Below are 20,008 nucleotides of genomic sequence, written 5' to 3' on the forward strand. Positions count from 1 at the left end.
TTACATGGTCTTTGATTCAAAATCAATAAACCCAACTAGGATACAATAATTGAAAAAGTAACAAAACGCAAGATCACTTGCATTGACACTTCTTAGGTCGGATTAAGTTACGAAAATAAGGAGTCACGATCAAGTTATAATAGTTGAACTTTACGTCGAATCTGGTGTTCCACCAAATAGCAACAACCGGAAGATATATAAAAATCAAGAAAAATTAAAAAAAATCTAAAAAATGATTAAAAATCACAAAAACCATCTAATATATAGCAGTCCGTATCTTGTAGTAAGGCAATAGCATTCATCCAAGGAGGAGAGCATGCTTAACCAATTTGCAACCAACAAATCATGATATTGGATCATGGCAGCCGCAGCTACAATTCATTCTCTAGCACCTTGCAATTTGGCCTCGAAAATGGAAGCATCAGAGAAATCACCAATCAGTCCACGGTGCATGTAGTAGCAGCAGCAGCCAAATCAAGCATTCTGGCATGCAAACACGTCCACGTTGAGCTAGCCTGCACTTTTGAATTTGTGATCTCATCCATCTAAAATACGGGTCTTGTCAAGTCGGCCTCCTCCTCCTTTTTCTTCTTCTTTCTTCTTTTTTGGTACAATGGCAGCTCACCTGTGACGGGCATAGGGGCAGCCAACTAAATCAAAAGAAAGAAGATAATCCAAAGCATGAGGCACTGCTACATGATCAACCCAGATAAAGCCTCCAGCATGGTGGACTGCAAATGAAGCCACCCAATCAGCCACGCTGTTCGTCTTCCTGTAGACATATATGACCTCATAAAGACTACACTCAACTAAGAGCCTACGGATGTTGCGTAGCAGCGGTCTGAAGCCGGCATCACAACTCCGGCCCTGGATTCACTCTACCATCGTGGCCGAGTCACCCTCGAGGAGCATAGAGTCCGCCTTCAGTACTCGCCTCACGTAGATGGCTCCCTCTCATCCTGTCCTGATCTCGGCGCCAAGGACCAAGGTGTCAAATATCTTCTGGCCCCAGCCCCCATATGATGATGAAGCCCACGCCTCCCCACACTGCCGTCGTGGTCAAGTCGGCCTTTAGGCCCTGCCAAGGGCTACATGACAAAATGCCGAGCGCCATGTTGTGCCACCAGAATGGCCGAGTCCTCCGAATGCAGCAATATCTTCGTCTATCCAGCTGCTTAGGGCGCAGGGAGGGAGATAACGCGCAAACAGAACTCGTCAAGAGGGCTGCCGTCAGTTCGGACAATACCATGCTCCGCATGCAGATTCCCACTCGTCTGATGAAATCTATCTCCTCTCTTCCCACTTCCTCGCCCGCCGCCACCGCCGCCACCTTAGAGGAAATCGCCGCCAGCCGCAAAGGTTCTCTCTCTTCTTCCCACTGTAATTCTATCTTGGTTTCTGTTGCTTGTGAACATTAGAAGTGGAGGAGAAAAGGAAAAAAGTGAGACTTTGTGCATCCTTTTTCCTTTTGGTCTGATTTTTCTCCAACCAAACCATCTCCTGTTTAAGGTTTGTTGACTGGTTGATGACTGGTTGATGGGTTTTCATTTATCAATTGTACAGAGAGTTATATATTTCTTCCTTCAACCGAGTGTAAGCTAAAAGTTTTTTCCAGTCCATGTATTGTTTGATGAAATGTTTGAGAAGATTATGAGGCGGGTGCCTTGGTGCATGACTGTGGTATACGGGGAGAGAGACACTTGGGATGATATATTGGAGGGGTTATCCAAATGGTTACTGAGTTGGAGCTCAAGTCTCCAACCACTTCACATACAGGATACCATAATTCAATTAAAATGGTGTTTTTGGTATCCTGAAAATCCTGGATTGCAGGATCAGCTACTTCTCCAAATACTCAGACTTCTCCCTTCCTCTTCCTTCTCTTAAAGCTTTATGGTACATTTCCCACCCATGTATTCTATATCATAGGGATAGGGTAGTTGGGCATCGAAACACCACATAACTAGTTATTAATTATTCAATGACGAGATTTGAAGCTCGTTGACTCCTTTTTTGGGAGCTCAAACCACCATCTGCATGAGATATCCAACGCTTGTGAGAGTTGCTGAGTAAAGAAGGCAAAGGAAGACATAGCGGGAGGAAATGTGGATGATGACATCTCCTTATATTCCTGGCTACCTTATTCCATCTAAAAAGGTACTATATTGGTAACATGGGTATCTTGGAATGGTAGCATGATGGCCTCTTCTTGACCTCTATATCCTCTTCCTCTCTCATCTCCTCTCTTTGTTCCCTCACCTATGTGGAGATATCACATAGCCTACTTTCCTATGAAGATAGGCTCTAGAGGTGTCTAAGGACTCCATTTGAGCATCTGTGTATGCTAGTTGCATGTGTCACCTATTGTGGGTTTTACTGGATGCTAAGGAACAAACGAATTACCACAATACTAAAAATTTGTAGCGGTGTAATGATGTATTAGGAGAATAGTAAAGGAAGAAAAACTACTTCATACTTATTTTTGACAAAAAAAATTCCTCAAAGGATCATTTGAACCTTCATATCTTCCATAGGAGTATTCCTCATACACATGAATCACTTATACTTCATCAAATTTTCAATGCCCTTGATTATTCTTCACATATTATAGCCCTTAATGGTTCTCATGTCCCACAAGAATTACTAAATTCATATTTCATCAGATTTTCAGAACCATCAATTATTCCTTATGCACATTACTAGTAGTGTATATAAGCAAATGAGATAGATAATTTCTTTTAATTAACATTTATATTGTCCTAATATTTTGATTTAAAAAAGAGGAGCTTATTTTGAGTATTTGAAGATTCAAGAGGGAAAGTAAACACTTTTTTTACCTTTATTGATTTTAATATTTGTTCATTTTTTATGTTAGATGCAAAAGATGAAACCTAGAGAATCATTTATAGTGTACAATTAGCATTTGTACTACCAAATGAGATTTATGATGGTGGTGGAGTTGGTGATGTTGGTTCTGGTGATTACAGAGGTGATGGAGGTGGTGTTGATGGTGTTTGGGGAAATAGTGGAGGTGATGTTGATAAAGTTGGTGATAATAATAGCGGTGTTGATGAAGGCATAATGATGGCAGTGGTGTTGGAGTTGAAAGAGGGTTGTTGATGGTGGTGGTAATGATGATGTTTATGGTGTTGGTAAGGTGCTATCTAGTTAGGAAGAAGGGATGAACTAAAGTTGGTCTAGGGGATGAAGGTCATGCTAGCTGGGGTCAGGGATGGGGATCTAGGTGGGCATGGTTCATTGTACTAGATCATACTGCTTCATATCAAGCATATCCTACCATATTAGTAGGGAACCGATATTCAATAGAAGGTGTACCAATGGTCAATACCATGAACCAACCCTTATTGATTTCATACCAGCATGGTACCGATTAGTACTAATATCAACATTGCAAACCTTGTAGATAGGTGTAGGGGATGGGGATAATATATTTTTAGTGTCGTGCTATGTTGTGCTATGTTATCCTGATCACATTCCTAGTCATGTTATAGGCACCTTTACCATGCCTATTCCAGTCTTGCATGATATAAATAGTACGGCATGGACTTGGTACATACTGAAAGCTAGGTTCTTGCTTCTTGTGGTGGCAATATTTTTCATAATTTCCTAGTATCAGGAAGTGATTTACTATTTTTATATACCATATGCTCATTTAAATGGCTTATGACCCTAGATGATGACAGTTCCAACCAATATGACCTGCAGAAATGCTTCTTTGTTTCCCTTCTTATTTCATGATGTTTTTAGCCATTTAATCCAAGAAAGTTGACCAGATGAAGTGGTCATTAGAACCTACTGCCCTTGTACCAATGGATTATACATTGTCCAGTTTTGTGTACAATTTGCTCTGTGTGCAAGATAGTTGCTAAAAGTTCCAGTAGAAAATCAGCCTGAATTTAATTTTCATGAGTTTGGTTTGAACTGTTATAATCAAGTATAGAAGAGTTATTTATGTTTAGATTTTACATACCTGATTGGGTTGAGCTATATGTTTGGTAGAAGGAATACTGTTATATTCTCAATATAATGAAGACCACGTCGTGGTAAATTGCTGACAATATCATATATTTAGGTTTGGCAAAAGTGGTCTTGAAGAAAGGAAAGACACAAATCTTTCGAGATGGAAGTCCAATGGTCTATAGTGGTGCAGTTGATAGAATAATTGGTAGACCACCTCCCAGAACTGGTGATATTGTGCTGGTGGCGGATGGGTCAGAGAAGCCTATTGGATGGGGTTTATACAACTCAGTTTCAATGTTTTGTGTTAGACTTATGCAGCTAGAAGAAGATGCAACAAGGTTAATTCTATATTTCTTGAAAGATTTTTATATGCTCTACTGACGCAGGAATTTTCATGCTTCAGCCTATTACTTGCATCCTTTAAGTTCTGTTCTCGCATCTCAGGGATCCATTTTGTGCACTAAACATGGAGAAACTACTTGAAACAAGATTTGATGCTGCTGTAAATTTACGTCAAAGTATGGGACTTCCCTCAGCTGATACAAATGTATATCGTCTTGTTAATAGTGAAGGGGATAGGTATGGAACTTTAGACTACAGTTACACTCTTAGAAGGAAAATATGAATGCTTGTTTATATTTTGTTCAAGTATATAGACAGAAAGTTTTGTCTGATGTAGGTTGGCAATGTGGCATCATGATTGTTATGCATCCCTTCGACTATCAGAATACCTTTATCTAATTTAAGGAAAATATTTCTAAGAGTATGTATGTTGCTTGATATTATTATGTAACTACATTCATACTTATGGATCTATCTAGTTGATAACTAATTATATATAATAGGCTGTGTTTTTTGCTTATGTTGATATATGTGAAAGAGATGGGGGAAAACTAATTATATACTATATTAGGTGCATTGATAGTTTGTGCCATCTTAAAGGTCTATATTCCATCTGACTTATGTTACAGAAGAACTTCACTTGCATCCCTTCAATGTGAGCTTCAATTGAATTCCTCGTGCTATTGCTTGCCCTGCTAGTGATTCATTAAATCTGCTTGCTCTTAATCATCTTTGATATTTTTGTATAATTCTTAGCTCTAAAAACTGCTCCACTTTTCATACCTAGTTTTCTTTTATGGCTATTGTTTTATCATGGACTTCTGGTAACTTTAGGGGCTCTTGGTGCCAATAAATACTATTAAATCTTCTGCCTTTAAAGTAGAGGTTTGAATATATGTATCCCCTCTTTTTTCCTACCTGTTATGTCCCTTCAATATTTTTGGATCTCTATTTCCGTTGTTATGTTTTTTAGGGGTGTCGAACCTTCCTTTGCTTTCATTATGTTAGAAAGGTTTTAATCTCCACTTATGGAAATCCAATTCATTGCCATGGTCAATGGGTGATAGGGCTCACTCTAGCTTACATATCAAGGGTAATTACATGGGACATCACATTAATGGCTTAATTTTGGGCTCCTGTCCTTTCTTCAACATGCTATGTAGAATCTGATTCTTGGCTCCATAACCTTATCATTTGATATAACTTGCATAATACCAATCAAGGGATTTTCCCCCTTATGAAAATCCTGTTTCTGCTATCACTGATACCTGGTATTTCACATTGTATTGCCTGTCGGTGAGATGAAATCTTACAAAAAGTAGTGCACTCTTTCTACTATCACTCTATGTAATTCAGAAATCTTACAGAAAGTAAGACACTACTTACGAATGCAAGTCCTGTTTCTGCTATCGCTGATATCTGGTATTTCACATTGTATTGCCAGTCAGTGAGATGAAGAATAGCAGTTGCACATCTGCTGCATCATCTTCTTAGTGAAATTTCTATGTTACCATAACACCGTTCAGCAAAGTGAAGAAAAGTTCACTAACATGTTGGGAATTTTCTACAAGCTAGTTATTCTATTCATACAAAAGAAAAATCAGCTATAATTATAATAATAAATATTTATTGATTTTAAATATATAAATTGTGGACACTCTGTAGGCTCTTCCACCTCCTAACTTATTAATTTTTCTCTCTTTCTGCACCCTCACCCACTTATAGCTACTTAGTTCTAGATATATGTAGGATGGAATGAGAGGTTGTAGGGGTTTTGACACTATATATTGGTATAGCTATAAATAGATATTGATAAATTATATGATCAAAATGACAATACTTTTTAAGTTCACTTTAAGGCACGTATAATGGTTAATATTTATTCCAAGTTTGTTGTTAGTGACATGTTAGTTTAAGCTCTAGATTGAATATCACACATGCACGGACATGACAAATGTTAAGCTACTATCCTATTCATGCAAAGTGTCTTGCATCCTTCACATGCCTATCCACAGCCGTACCGCCCAAAGACTTCTGTGTTCACTGCCTGCTTGCATGCCATTGCACAATACCACTTGGCATCCAAGTTTGCCGATTTAAAAACATCCATCACCCAGCAACATCTCAATGCAACCACTATCCAACTCTTTGGCGTGACGTCAGGGGCGGCCCAATATATTTGGAGGCCTAAGGCGGATTCAGTGAATGAGGCCTTATTTTTTTAATAATAAAAAAATTAATAAGTATAAAATATTTAGAAAAAAGATATGAAAATAGATAGCCATCAAGTACATTATTTCAACAAAACTGCATGTATGCAACAAAGACAGATAAAAAAAAAATTCAGCTTAATATAATTTTTGAATGGAAGCACGGAAAAGTAATTATGCTTAAGGAAGGGCCCATAAAACTGATTAAATAACTGAGATAATGCTTGACAGTACTGTTTACCATGTCAAGCAAGAGCAGAGTAGGAAAAGGTTATCCCATGGCACTTCATGGTCAAGGTAAAGGAAAGAATTTGTCCAGAAAGGAACCTCTCTGTAAGAGAAAGTAGGGGCATTATGGGAAATTCATTCCATCTAATTAATAAAAGTCCCATCCCACCATCTCCCTTTCAAGTGAGTACCCAAGCAGCTACTACAACATCACGGCATAGCAGCCATTCAACCCCCCCTCCCTCCTTTTCTTTCTCTACCCTCCAAGAAGTCGATCTCCAATCCCCCTTTCTTGCTGATGGCCCAGCTGGATCAGGAGTAATGTGAGGGAAGGAAAACCAAGACCAAAACCAAAAAAGAGAAGGGATGAAAGATAAAAGTGGCTTCAGACGTGTATGAAGCCAACCAAATCCCTCCTCTCTCTTTCTCTCCACCCAAAACAAAACTACTGTCCCCAACTTCCCAAATTGCCCCTCTACAAGCCAGGAAACTCTCTACCTCCCTTCCATCAAGGGGGAAGACTCGTAGCCAGCTCCTGTTCCCATTTTATATGGGGCCTTTGCTTCCTTTTGGTCAGCTTTCCGGGGGCCTTCCATTGGCCCGGGGCCTTAGGCAACCACCTCGGTCGCCTAGGGCTCAGGCCGGCCCTGCGTGACGTGTTGGCTGTCCAAACCCTTGGTCGAGCTCCAAGGCACTATTCCGACATCGGTATCTCTTACACACATTTTTGCTCCATGGCCAAACGCCTACACTGGATCCCCACGCTTTACCACATAGCCTCACCATCATGGGCTCATCTAGAAACTTCTACATGCCTAAAACTGAAACTTTAATTCTTAGGAATTCTTTCCCCATATAATTTAGTGACCAGATAATGGCAGTTTCCAGTGGTAAGATCAATGGCTTTATTTGATTTAAGGTTTAAAAAATTTCCAAACTTGTTGGATATTTGTCCATATGTCTCCGCAGATGTGCTGATATGATTTACATGGTGAATTCTCAATTTTGTATGGCATGCCATGCAACTTGGTATCTGCTCCACCAGCATTCTGTACTTTTTGCATACATGGTTATATAAGAACAACTTTAAGGATTCACTATTTAGTTGTTTGGTATTTTAAATTTTTAAAATTATAAACCATTCTGGTTTCCAATTTGGATGGACCAATAGATTTTCTATTTAACTTAAACTATTCTGTGATGCAAATGATGGAATGCATCTTCAATGAAGATCGTGGGACTACTAAAGATACTACTGTCAAATGCCATACTTCTTTTCACCGCGGAAGCAAGGAAGTGTTATTTTGCAAAATATGGACTGTATGATGATATTAAATCCTCTCATTTTTGCAATAGACTTGTTTCATCATATTTGTGCAAATTGACTTTCTTGACATGTTTCTCCTATCCTTTGGCTAAGGCAAAGTAGTGAATATTTGTTAACTTTTCTTTTGTCATGCTTAGTATCTCCAGACACGCTTTTATCATATTCATTAGTTTTTTTTTGGAGTGCAGGTTGTCAGGTCTAATCGTGGATGTTTTTTGTGATGTTGCTGTAGTAGCTTCGTCTGCTGCTTGGGTAGAGAAATATAAACAAGAAATTGAGTTTCTTGTTGGTAAAATTTGTGGTATAAATCATATAAAGTGGAGACCGTCAATTGATCTTTTAAAAGAAGAAGGACTGGATATATCAGAGCAAAGAGATTCTGCTCCAGCTCCATGCTCTGGAAGAGTAAAGGTAAAATTCTAAAATTAGTTTAATCTTAATGTCTGAATATCTAGATTATTTCCAGTTGTAAATCAACACATCAACGTTGAATACCAATATACTAATTCCACTAGTTCCATATCCACCGTAGGGAAATTGCAATACGGTTACTCTTTTTGCATTTTCTTAATCTTGCTATGTCAAATACTTAGTTCTAGAGAATCAAAGGTCATTCTATTCTCTTGAATTAGCTATTATTAATTATAAAAGTGTTTTTTTCTTCTGATATTTATAAGCCATGATGTTTAAATTTCTTATCAGTTATTCAGGAAGCATGAACTATGTGGAAATTATGGGTTGCATACAAATACTTTCCAAAGGACATTGTTTTAAGAGGTGGTTTAGCTATTTTTAGCCATTCCCATGAAAGTTAAAAATTCGTGCGACTTATGTAATGCGTTTGATGCACGGTCTTGCTACAAAAGATGCTTATAGTTAAGTAATCTTTGGAACAACTTGGGATGACATGTTGCATAATTATTTACAACTGTTGTCTGTTTATTTATATCATATATAGTTTTGGCATGATCATTGTCAGTGTAAGTCAATCCTGTACAACCTTCAGCTATGATGATTTACATTCACATGGTTCTTGATCTATTTCCTTGACGTGGTTTATATTTGTTCAAGAAGAATACATTCATCGGGTCATTCATTGGTTTCTCTTCCTATATAGCTTGTAGAGCAGAACATTGATCAATCCGATCCATGTGTCATGAGACCTAAGTTTGGTTTCTTTTACTAGTTCAAATCACATATGGTATGTAAATGATGCTCAAGTGTTCTTTTCTTTTTTGGTCCTTCATTACAGGTAATGGAGAATGGAATTTGTTACTTGGTCTCATTGGAGGGTCAAAAAACTGGGTTTTATGCAGATCAACGAGACAACCGTCACCTTATTTCGTCAATCTCAAAATATCAGAGAGTTCTTGATGTTTGCTGTTATAGTGGAGGTTTTGCTCTGAATGCAGCAAGGGGTGGTGCTAATGATGTCATTGGTAAAATACTGTAAGCTCGTAAACTATATCATGTTGGCAGTCATTTCGAAAATTTTTATTAATAATGCGCTGAGGACGTTCAAGCTAGTTGTTTTGTTTTGTTTTGTGTGTGTGTATTATGTGGCTGATCATTATAAAATTACTGACTCAGACTGCATATGGATGTACTGGGACTAATTTGCTGCAGATTCTGTAAGAATGATGCTTAAGTTTTATTACTCCGAACATTTTCAGGCATCGATTCTTCATTGCCTGCTTTGGAGCTAGCAAAAGAAAATATCCTTCTTAACAAACTTGACCCAGGGAAACTTTCATTTCTAAGAGAAGATGCAACAGATTTTATGAAAGGGGCTGCATCCAGAAATGAAACATGGGATTTAGTAATTTTGGATCCACCAAAATTAGCTCCTCGAAGAAAGGTACTTGTTTTTCCAACACCTGCTTGCTGCAAAATTATGTAGATCGCTGGAGGTATTTTTTTTCTTGTGGCATGGAAGTAATAATCTTTTCTGAAGTTAGTTTTCATGATTTCTTAGTTCGCATTTTAAAAGCAAAATTTAAAATAGTTGAATTGATGTCTCCTTTAAGAGGTTTAAAATTTTACTTTTCAGTGACTTGATTAAGATAAATATTCCTGAATATGGTTCAAGTCAACCTTTCTGACATTTTTAAATTTTATGATGTATCATTCATCTATGTCATTAAGAATGCAGTGGTTGTACCGTAGTTCATTTTCATATCTAATTCCTCTGGAGGAACGTTAATCCGTTACTAACTGTTTCACGGTTTTCTGCAAGATTGTGATCTCAACAACCATGAATACGTTTGTTTGTATCAACTATTTTTGTGCTAGCATGCCTGTTGGGATAATTAAATATGATCATGGGCTCATGCAAGTTGGCTGGTATGCTTGGTGTGTCTAAGTTTTTAAAACCAGTAATACTTCTCAAATGCTACTGAAAATCTTCTTTAGGCTCCAGTCTGAATATTTGATATATTAGAGTTTCTTTACAGAATTTATTCTTTTCCATTCCAACCAACGAGCCATTTAGCCTTGTCCTTAAAATGAATGTGTGGTTAAAGAAGTATTTGACACAATATATTTATGACTAACCATTTCTTTTAAATGTAACATGACTTCTAAGTTTAAGCTTGTTTTAGGTGCTACATAGTGCGTCTGGTATGTATAGAAGTTTAAATGCACTAGCAATGCAAATTACAAGGAGAGGCGGTCTACTCATGACATGTTCATGTTCAGGAGCTATGACTCAAAGTGGACTGTTTCTGCGACTGCTTCAGGCAAGTCACTCGTTTCCATTTGTCAGGAATTTTAATATGATATGAACTTCCATCATTTGATTGAGATATTTAATTTTGGAGAATTGTGTTATGACTTTAAAAGGTTACGTGTTAATTAGATGAGATACTTGCAGCCATGTTAATTCCTTAACATCCCAGATTTTGAATTTGGCTTTGCCATTGTTATTGGATTTGCTTACAGATAGAGTACTGTATGTATATACTTTTTATTTGTTGTTAGAAAAAAAATGAAATCCATTTGCAAATCCCGAAATATAAAAAACAGAATCATGCAGAATGCTGCATACCACTTTTACCTGTTCCAATTTGGTATCATCAATTGTAATAATTGATCTGTGTGTAGCTTGGTGGGTCTTGGCCATAGGACTTTGGCTGTGTTTTATGCTTATGGATAAATTCTATTGCTGCCTCCCATTATTTACCAGGATAAAAGGCTGTTGATGTGATGCCATGTTATAGTGGAAACTTTACAAAGAACTATCATGACTGCTATTGCATATGATAGACATATAAGTTAATGGATGAACGAGTTAGTACCAAAAGCTTCCAGTTTTGCATATGGGAAGCAATTATGGCAGTGTGATTTTTTTTTCTCTTTTTATTCATGCTATGACCAGGTTAACTTCATGGTTATTTTCATCAGCAATATATGATGATCAAAATGGAGATTTTTTAACTAAATTGTTAAGCTTTGGAATATGTCACTTAGATCACCAAGAAACAGGTTTGTACTTGCAGTTGACCATACAACTGCATAATATTGACATGGATTGGCACTATATGAAGACAACATCAGTTCATTATAGCAGCAAATAACACTTTGTAGACTGCTCCAATGCTGATGTGTTTTTGCCTTCTTCTCAATGCAATGCTAATATTTCATCCATGCTAATAACACATTGAAGGCATTTTTCCCCTCGATGCATTGAAGTTGGGAACTGTATCTTAATATAACTCAGGCTGTGATTTATCTCTCAGAGAACATTAATAGTTTCCTGTGTCAAACCTTGACATCTTCCTCCCTTGACCCTTGCTGAATACTAGAAAATTTTGAGGGGCCATTCCCTGGTTGCTTATCCTTAAATTGCGAGCAGTAAGCTTGGTCTTCATACCGGCCATCACTGGATCCTCTCTTGACTAACCCTTCCCTTCATTAGAAATTTGGCATTAGTTTTGAAGGGTTGATGCTGGGTCGATGCCTAACCATGACAATCTACTTGATCTTTCAAGGAGTCTTCTCCACTCAGATGTACTTCCAGATAACCCTGTTATGAGAAAATGCTTGAAGATCATGGTTGTGATCATTATATGTGGTGGTACTGATATAATCTGCAGGAATGAATATTTCAGTATACATTGTTTATGTGGAGACTTAACTCTTTGATATGTGTTTACTTTATGCAATTACGGTTCTGTTTAAGGGCATTGACAGATGGTAATTTAATGATGATGAACTTTCCTCAAATATTAGCCAACAGTCTTTCTTCTATGTTCTTCCCTGTATTGACTTCTCTGCATTAAGTGCGTGCCATAATTGGCCGCTAGTATTCGGCCGTGTATGCAATATATGATCCTTCCTTTTTCTGTCAAAACTATGTTCAGGGTGCTGCATCAATGGCTGGCAGGAAAATCACAATTTTACGTCAAGCTGGGGCGGCATGCGATCATCCCATCGACCCTGCATACCAAGAAGGTGCATACCTTACCAATTTCTTGCTCAGAGTACTATGAAGATGCATGGCGACCATGAATATGCAGAGGAATTAATCAATTTCTTTCCATTTTACGATGGAATGACTAACTGCGCTTTCGCCAATTAGCTCCGCCGAGTCTATAGAACAATGGCAATTTAGGTGGCAAGGAAATTTTGTATGAACTCTTGTTAAATTATATATGCACTTTTTATTCGTTCGCGCTCTTCACAAAGAAGCAATTGCAACATCTGGTTGTCTAATCAGCCAGCTACAAGATATGATACATTATCTGGTTCTTCACCATCACTCTTTGTATATGAGCACATGTGGGAATTTTACTGTTTGCAACTTAAGTTTTTCTTGTTCCAATCATCCTTCTTTTTTTTTGTGATGATGGCTTTCTTTTCTTACCACCAGAGAAAAATGCCCTTGGCTCCCATCATGCTGGCTTATTTGCCCCTGGCTCATTATTTTGCAGGATGCACTGAGGTTGCAACTGGCAAGTAAAACCAGCTCTTTCTATTTTTTCAAAAGAATAAAAACATCTTTCAATGGTGAAAATTTAATCGACATGCTTCAAGATTCGAGTAATTACAAGTGCTGCTTTTAGAAGTATTTGTGATGCTATATGGATTCTCGTGAAGCTGATCTGCGTTTTGTCTAGCAGGAAATCACATCCAGCCTTTAAGGCTCGGTTGTCGAGGGCAAAAGAAAGGAGGAGGATAATTTCATATTGCACAATTAAGAATGAATTTGGAAAACCATCAACTTTAACTCGAGCAGCTCGCGTTGCTCTGTTTGCATCTCTCTCATCTTGCAAGAGCCGGGGATTTTCATCTCTAAATATATGGTGTCTTAGACTTTAAGCTGTTTTAACGAGGCTAGGTTTATTGGTGCTGATAGGCGAAAAACCTGCAACCAGGATGTTTGAGATCTGCATGCCTTCCTGGGAGGATTGGCGGACTTGTTTTCCACTCTAAAGAATGAGAACACTGTACGCATGATTCTTGAGCTATGGCTCTAGAAGAACTGATGGATGAAAAACCAAGCCAGTATTTGAGTTGGTATGATAGAGGAACTTGTTCTCCCTCTAATATCGAACAACCATATCCTCATTAAGATGGACATCTGGACTTCTAGAATGATAATTTTGGCACTGAAAGAATGAAGATGTATGAATTCTTTAAGCTAATTATACATGCATCTAGTGAAAACTAGGTTTCCACACAAATCCATTTCCCACTTGGAAGCACAAATGCCCATAAGTAACTCATATACATCGTTCGTGGATCAGAGTACATGGTTTCAAAATATGAGGTAGGGCGTCCGATAATATCACAAATCTGAGACATTAATGGCCTTGAGGATTTCTGTTCCATGACAAATAAGAAGGATCACCAAGTTTCCTGCAACATTTAGGGGAATGAAGTCAAGGACGGCAATGGAAAATATGGCATTGATTTTGGCGTGTTCGCACTAAAAAATGTTCATTTGACATCAGATGATGATTAAAAATAATAAAAATAATTATCCACACACTTACCTAATAGGACTTTATACGTTCATTTTATGGGCTCAACTTACTATCGATTCTATAAGAGAACCGGAGAAGATGAGTAGTAATAGATATGGAGTCGTAGTAGTACAGAGAAGAATATAAAAATGTTTTGATTGCGATCATTGAGTATAAAAATAATAAAGGGGAAAACATTTAAAGATAATAAGATAAAATCTAAGAAGTTAAGAAAGAGAAAAATAACCTTCCTTAACCTATACAGCTACCAAACCAGCTTGATTATGGTCAGGTGCAAAGAAAGCAAAAGTTTTTGTTTTTCCTCTCATCTTTAGCATATTTAGGTGTATTGACATGAAAGAGGTTCTAGCATGCAATGACATGAAAGAAAACAACATTACAGGGAAAAAAAATTACAGTTGTTAGATCACCTTAGAAAATGTGTAGGATATATTATTTTAATCCTTCAAACTAATAGTCAAATATATTTTCTATATTCAAAATAAATTTTTTTTAAAAAAAAAGTGCCAGCTAATCATTTAAGTGCTTATGCAGATAAAAGCAAAGCAAACATCTAAACAACCCAGCAGATTAAAAAGCAGCTAAGTAATAAAGCAGGCACCACTTGAAGGGTTAAGCAAGATAGAGATCTGAGCAGCCACTAAAGCACTAAGATAGCTGTTTTGGGTGTCAGCACAACATGAACCAGGCAATATTTTAAACCTTGACTGACATGTTAAGAATATATGGATGCTAGGCATGCTATGTGGTGCAAGTACAAAAATAAGACATCAACAATTGGCTACAAAAGCACGAACGAAACATTAACAATGTGGTAAGAGAACAGAGAAAAGAGAACCTACATTGTATTTTAATTATGCACATTAAATAAGCCATCATACATCATTTGTAAAGAAATTAAAGTATGTTTAACTCTTTTGATAGTTAAAAATAATATAGCTTGAGACTAGATAGAACTTTATTGCCAACGTACATCATAAAGAAACAACCTCAGTACAATTCATGTTATCATCTCGAGTAACTCAAAACTTGTCTAGGAGGAAGCAAGTAAACCTTGAAAGAGATATGCTACAACTTCAAACAGGTTTCGATATGATACGAATATGCAGATTGTATGACAGTCCAAATACCTCATTTTGACATTTATACATGTAAATGAACTTCACTCTAACACGAATGATCCACAGATTTCACCTCATTCCAAATACCATCATTGGTTAAAATCAAATTTTGAAAGGATTTCTGATTTTATCAAACAACCTTTCAACACCGAGCTTAAGTTTTGATTAAAAGACGCCACCTTAAAAAGTAGCACTTCTTAGATATGGCATCCCACAAGATAGAGAATTGCCTTATTTAGCTTAATCTCATACTCACCCACCTGAGGTTTGGTTCTCTCATCAAACAATGAGGCCAAAAATCAGCTACATAAGCAAATTTTAGGCAAACTTCTACAGGAATTAGATACCTCTCCAGGATTTATTGCCTCCTCCCTAGAACAGGGATATCCCGACTTGAATGGTATTAGTTTAGTCATTCATGAATCAACAGTTGATATGCATTTCTTTTCTAGAACTAATATTGTATCAACTACGTTTACCAAGTGCTCTTTATAGAGTCATGAATGATTTAATGCAGTATCTATGGATTATTAAAGATGTGTTTAAAAAAAGGGCCTGTCGATTTAAAGCTTCTGCATCTATAAAGATCTTTCAAAAATCTTGTCATCATATTGCACTTTATGGAAACAAAGGTTCATCTAATAGTACAGTTATTTGTTACCTTTTAACACTTGATCATAACGGATATGCTTTAATAAATAAACTTATTTATCCAAATATAAGTGTGTCAAAAGTGCATAGTGAGAAAGTGTGTTACCAAAAAGATGGTTTTCTTTTAAGTACTCTGGATGAGATCGACCAAACCATTTTTAATCATAATGGCAAAGATGGCATTCAAATGTCAGATAAAGTTTCTTCTTAATACTTGTTGTTGCTGATGCGCATCTATAAAAGTACTCACCTTGGTTTTACCAAGTATACAACAGTGAATGCAGTTGCCAGAAAGAAGCATAATCCTCCAACAGTGAGATATGCAATGCCAAGGAAGTCATTCTTTCCTCCAAGCCAGCTTGTGGTAGAAAGAACCAGTTTCTTTTTACCATTGAAACTGTAAGTGTTGTAATTGTTCTTTAACGTCACCGTTATGGTATCATTAGCTTTAAGGTCCACTTCTATCCTCCCATACAACTTTCTGAATGTTGGAAGGGCTGCAGTACGCATCCAAACAATGAGGTCCTCCTGCTCGCTTAACTGTTCATGTAGGAAACATAGAAGGATCAATAATAGCATATAATCAACAGATATATTTAGTAGTAAGAAGACCTAAGGAAGGGCAAGACAAAACCGATAGAAACATGGGAAATCAACAGAGAGGTTTTGCTTATCAGGGCAAAAAGATTTAAGGTAGCAAAAACAACAGGAAATTACAAAAAGCCTTAAGACAGGAGAGAGGACTTTTGCAATTAACTAGAATGACGAAGAAATAATGAAGCTACTGAAGATGTCCAGCATTTCCATTATTCATCCTTCAAGATTAACAAACATGGTAGCAATGGCCTCTCTATAGAGATGCTGGAGAACTTCAGTGGTCTTAAACACAACCTGTATATATGTTTCCTCACAATGACACTGTTTTAGCTAAATCATATAAAATATAACAAGGAAAATAAATAAAAAAAGAGACTTACAGATTTTTTTGGATCAAGTTTTGCACCACCTATTAGAGCTCCATTCTGGAAGTTCTTAGGATAGACATCCTTTCCAAACTTGTGGTCTCTGTCGCTCTTCCAGGAAATGTTGTGCTTATTCACCGTTATATTTTTATTGCCATGGATGAAGCTGTAAGTATCATTAAACAAACTCCAGGCTATGAGGCCACAAGGAACAATAGTACCATTTCCTGTAGTCGCTTCAGGATCACAACCACTAGAATCATTTGCCTTCTTAGCAGACATCAACTGTTCATCATTTCGGCTCTTCACATACCTGAATTTAAAATTCATCAGCCAGTTAAGCAGAAATATAAGCAGCATCATCGCACCTAATACATACATTTTCTTTGTTAAGTATCTAAAGCACCGCTCTAGATTACATCTTTGCGGAATATCTAAAGAACTGCTGTAGATATGGTGTGATACAAAAACTATTAAACCAATAATGTAAGTTACCCCTGAGGAACAATTCTCCTTGGATTTAAATAACACCGATATCAATATTTGAAGAATTGTAATTCGTTTTGAGACATGGAGTCTATGTCAAAAAGCAAACAATATAATGTATTGATCATTTATTGTTTCATAAATAAAAAAGCATCCTAGTGCGCTCCTGCTATTGTAGGGTATGGAGAGGAACAGATGTACACAGCCTTATTCCCACATGTGGGGAGGCTATTTCCAAGTTTCGAATCCATTGACACCCAGGTCACAATAGAGCAGCCTTACTGTTGCGCCTACGCCCACCCTCTTTACCAATTCACGAATACACCTTTTAAAAGAGAAATTATTCATCTTAGCTTAACAATGGCTTTTATGCGTACCTCCTATGATTCTGGTAGAAGTTATCAAGCTGATAGTACACATAAATAGGCCGATCCATATCCTTGGGCACCTGCAAGAAACAGCTGTTTCCTTTTCATAGTGTTCAAATTTTGAAGAAATAATTTTCTACTAGATACTCTCTGTATACATGATCATGATCTTATAAATTAATATAAAAAAAAAAAAATCCATGCAATAAGTGAAGCAATTCACAGCCTATGGCCCATTATACCTGGTATATTTTTTCAGAACTACAGATTTCGCATATTAAGAGATCTCATTACCTTAAGAATTCTGGTGCAAGTTTTATCTATTGCTGCATTCTGAGCGTAGGCAACCTTATCATCAGTCATGTTCGGTGGTACGCATGCACTGTCATACCGATCGACAATTTCCACAACCTATTTTAAGGAAAGAAGCATATTCATATAAGAAACAGACTCTATATAACAACAAAAACAATTTTTGTTGCCACTTGGAGATCAAAGAGCTAAAACAAAATAAATTCAGCATACATCACGGGAAGCCATGAGCGAAAGGAGGCCAATGGGGACAAAGATGATGCCAACAAGTGTAAATACCGAGATCACCTGCAAAAAGATGGTATGGCAGCTGTCAGATACGTCTGTCCAATCTATAAGCTACATTGAATATCCAATAACATGTTCCAAAGTCATAATCAGCAGAACTTACCCATCGGGGAGTGAGGATCGGCTTGCAAGCTGGAAGTTCTTGCTGTGTAAACCTCGAATCTGAGCACGAAGGAAAAGCAAACAACAGTTCTTAGTTATTGTTGCAACTTGGGAACGGATAAAAAGCAGGTAACCAGAAGAAAAAAAAAGCAATTTTTTTTTCAAGTCGAAAGATTAAACCAACAAATCTAGCACCAAAAGAATAGGAGCTCGGAAAATTATCTGATTTAATCAGAAAAACTCAAGCTAATCCACAAAAAGCGATGAGAGATCTAAAAATCTCGAAAACATAACCATTTGAAAACAAAAAAAGGAGGGAGGATGGGGGCTTTTTTTTCCAGAAGTTCAATATCCAAGATTAGCGATACCAAAAATCTAAACAAAAAAAAAGGAAAGTCATTAAAAAAAAACCCCAAAAAGAAGGTGATAATGATGGATCAAAAGCATCCAAAACAAGATCTCGAGAAAACCCCGCCTGCAAGAAAGGGGTCAAAACCCAAATAATCATAAAAATTTCTACAAAAAATAAGCCAAAAAAAGAGATTTTGACGAGAGATTACACTTGGGCCTCTTGGAATTCCTTCTGGGGGCCTGCCCTTCCCCCGATCCCGAGCTCGACCCGGCCGCCGAAGCGCCCGAATTATTCATCATCCCACCACACTAAAACAACCCTAAGAACAAGCAAGAGAGCAAACAGGCTCCAAGCGAGAGAATTGAGATCTGAGACGAGATCCCTTGCCTCCAATCCTTCTATAAACAACAACAAAAAGGAGGGATTTTTCCTGTCGAAAAGGCTTCGAATCTCCTCCTCCTCCTCTTCTCCTCTCGGTCTATTAAACTACTCTCTCTCTCTCTCTCTCGTTAGTGTGAAAAGAGAAGGAGATAGGAAGGAGACAGAGAGAAGGGGGCAAGAAGCACTCTTCCTTGGCCGGCGGCGAAATAGAGAGAGATTGAGGGAGGTCAACAGGTCGGGTCGGAATAAAAAAGACGCGGTTCCTTGGAGAATTCGTAGCCGGACCAACCCCGAGTTTTTCTCCTTCCAATTAAAAAAATAATAATAATAAAGGAGAGGTTTGATTAGTACGCGGTTACCCGATCACCGGAGGTGATGTGATACAGATTGGCGCCCAGGGTGATCTACTTCTTTGTTATTGTTAATTTTTTTTCCCTTTTTTATAAGCAATCTTTTTTCGCAAATAGTTGAACACAGTTTTTTTCTTGACTTTCCCAATTTCAAGGTCGACTTTGTCTTCCCACCAAAAATTTGTAAATAAAATATAAAAATATAATCATAAAATGAAAATTGTTATAAATATTTCTTGCTATGTAATTTTTAAATATATATATATATTTAAATAAAATATGAATCAAATCATTTAATTTAAGCTGCTTAGAGCACTTTAGGCTTTGTTATTTTATAATTTTATTAGATGTATTCATATTACATTAAAAAAAAAAAAATTCATGTCTGTGGAATAATTCATCATTAATACTTTGATAGAAGGTCAAATTAGTGAAGCGCTTGGGATGCACATGGTCAATAAATTATTCTAGAAGCTGGTTATGAAATGACAATAATGGAAGTGCCTTCTCTCATGTAGATATGCCTTCCGGTTTATATGGCAGAATAGATGGGATTGCAC

The 20,008-nt window shown here is 37.1% G+C and overlaps 2 protein-coding genes across 2 annotated transcripts; one reads left to right on the plus strand and one right to left on the minus strand.

Annotated features, from left to right (window-relative positions):
• The first annotated feature begins 1,038 nt into the window (after window positions 1-1,038).
• On the plus strand, window positions 1,039-12,910 carry LOC103721448 (S-adenosyl-L-methionine-dependent methyltransferases superfamily protein). Its single transcript, XM_008811660.5, has 8 exons — window positions 1,039-1,359; window positions 4,094-4,319; window positions 4,426-4,560; window positions 8,277-8,499; window positions 9,341-9,527; window positions 9,762-9,946; window positions 10,689-10,826; window positions 12,450-12,910. The coding sequence occupies exons 1-8, from the start codon at window positions 1,101-1,103 to the stop codon at window positions 12,576-12,578; spliced, it is 1,482 nt and encodes a 493-aa protein (XP_008809882.2). The 5' UTR covers window positions 1,039-1,100; the 3' UTR covers window positions 12,579-12,910.
• A 765-nt stretch (window positions 12,911-13,675) lies between these two features.
• Window positions 13,676-19,402, minus strand: LOC103721449 (ALA-interacting subunit 3-like). Its single transcript, XM_008811665.4, has 8 exons — window positions 18,926-19,402; window positions 18,367-18,425; window positions 18,189-18,263; window positions 17,958-18,074; window positions 17,673-17,743; window positions 16,825-17,122; window positions 16,098-16,387; window positions 13,676-13,947 (listed from the first exon to the last, which is right to left on the minus strand). The coding sequence occupies exons 1-8, from the start codon at window positions 19,014-19,016 to the stop codon at window positions 13,893-13,895; spliced, it is 1,056 nt and encodes a 351-aa protein (XP_008809887.3). The 5' UTR covers window positions 19,017-19,402; the 3' UTR covers window positions 13,676-13,892.
• Window positions 19,403-20,008: the final 606 nt, after the last annotated feature.

The sequence above is a fragment of the Phoenix dactylifera genome, chromosome 2 (genome assembly GCF_051530095.1).
Source record: "Phoenix dactylifera cultivar Ajwa chromosome 2, Ajwa_hap1_PhDact_Kaust_v1.1, whole genome shotgun sequence".
NCBI classification, from domain to species: domain Eukaryota; kingdom Viridiplantae; phylum Streptophyta; class Magnoliopsida; order Arecales; family Arecaceae; genus Phoenix; species Phoenix dactylifera.

Bases quoted from the DNA above. Each gene is read 5' to 3' on its own strand.
- LOC103721448 (XM_008811660.5), top strand. From the start codon at position 1,101: ATGCCGAGCGCCATGTTGTGCCACCAGAATGGCCGAGTCCTCCGAATG. The intron at 1,360-4,093 runs GTTCTCTCTCTT...TCATATATTTAG, and splicing joins AATCGCCGCCAGCCGCAAAG to GTTTGGCAAAAGTGGTCTTG. The intron at 4,320-4,425 runs GTTAATTCTATA...CTCGCATCTCAG, and splicing joins CTAGAAGAAGATGCAACAAG to GGATCCATTTTGTGCACTAA.
- LOC103721449 (XM_008811665.4), bottom strand. From the start codon at position 19,016: ATGATGAATAATTCGGGCGCTTCGGCGGCCGGGTCGAGCTCGGGATCG. The intron at 18,426-18,925 runs GTAATCTCTCGT...CTTCGTGCTCAG, and splicing joins GAATTCCAAGAGGCCCAAGT to ATTCGAGGTTTACACAGCAA. The intron at 13,948-16,097 runs GTGAGTACTTTT...TAAATGTTGCAG, and splicing joins GTATACTTGGTAAAACCAAG to GAAACTTGGTGATCCTTCTT.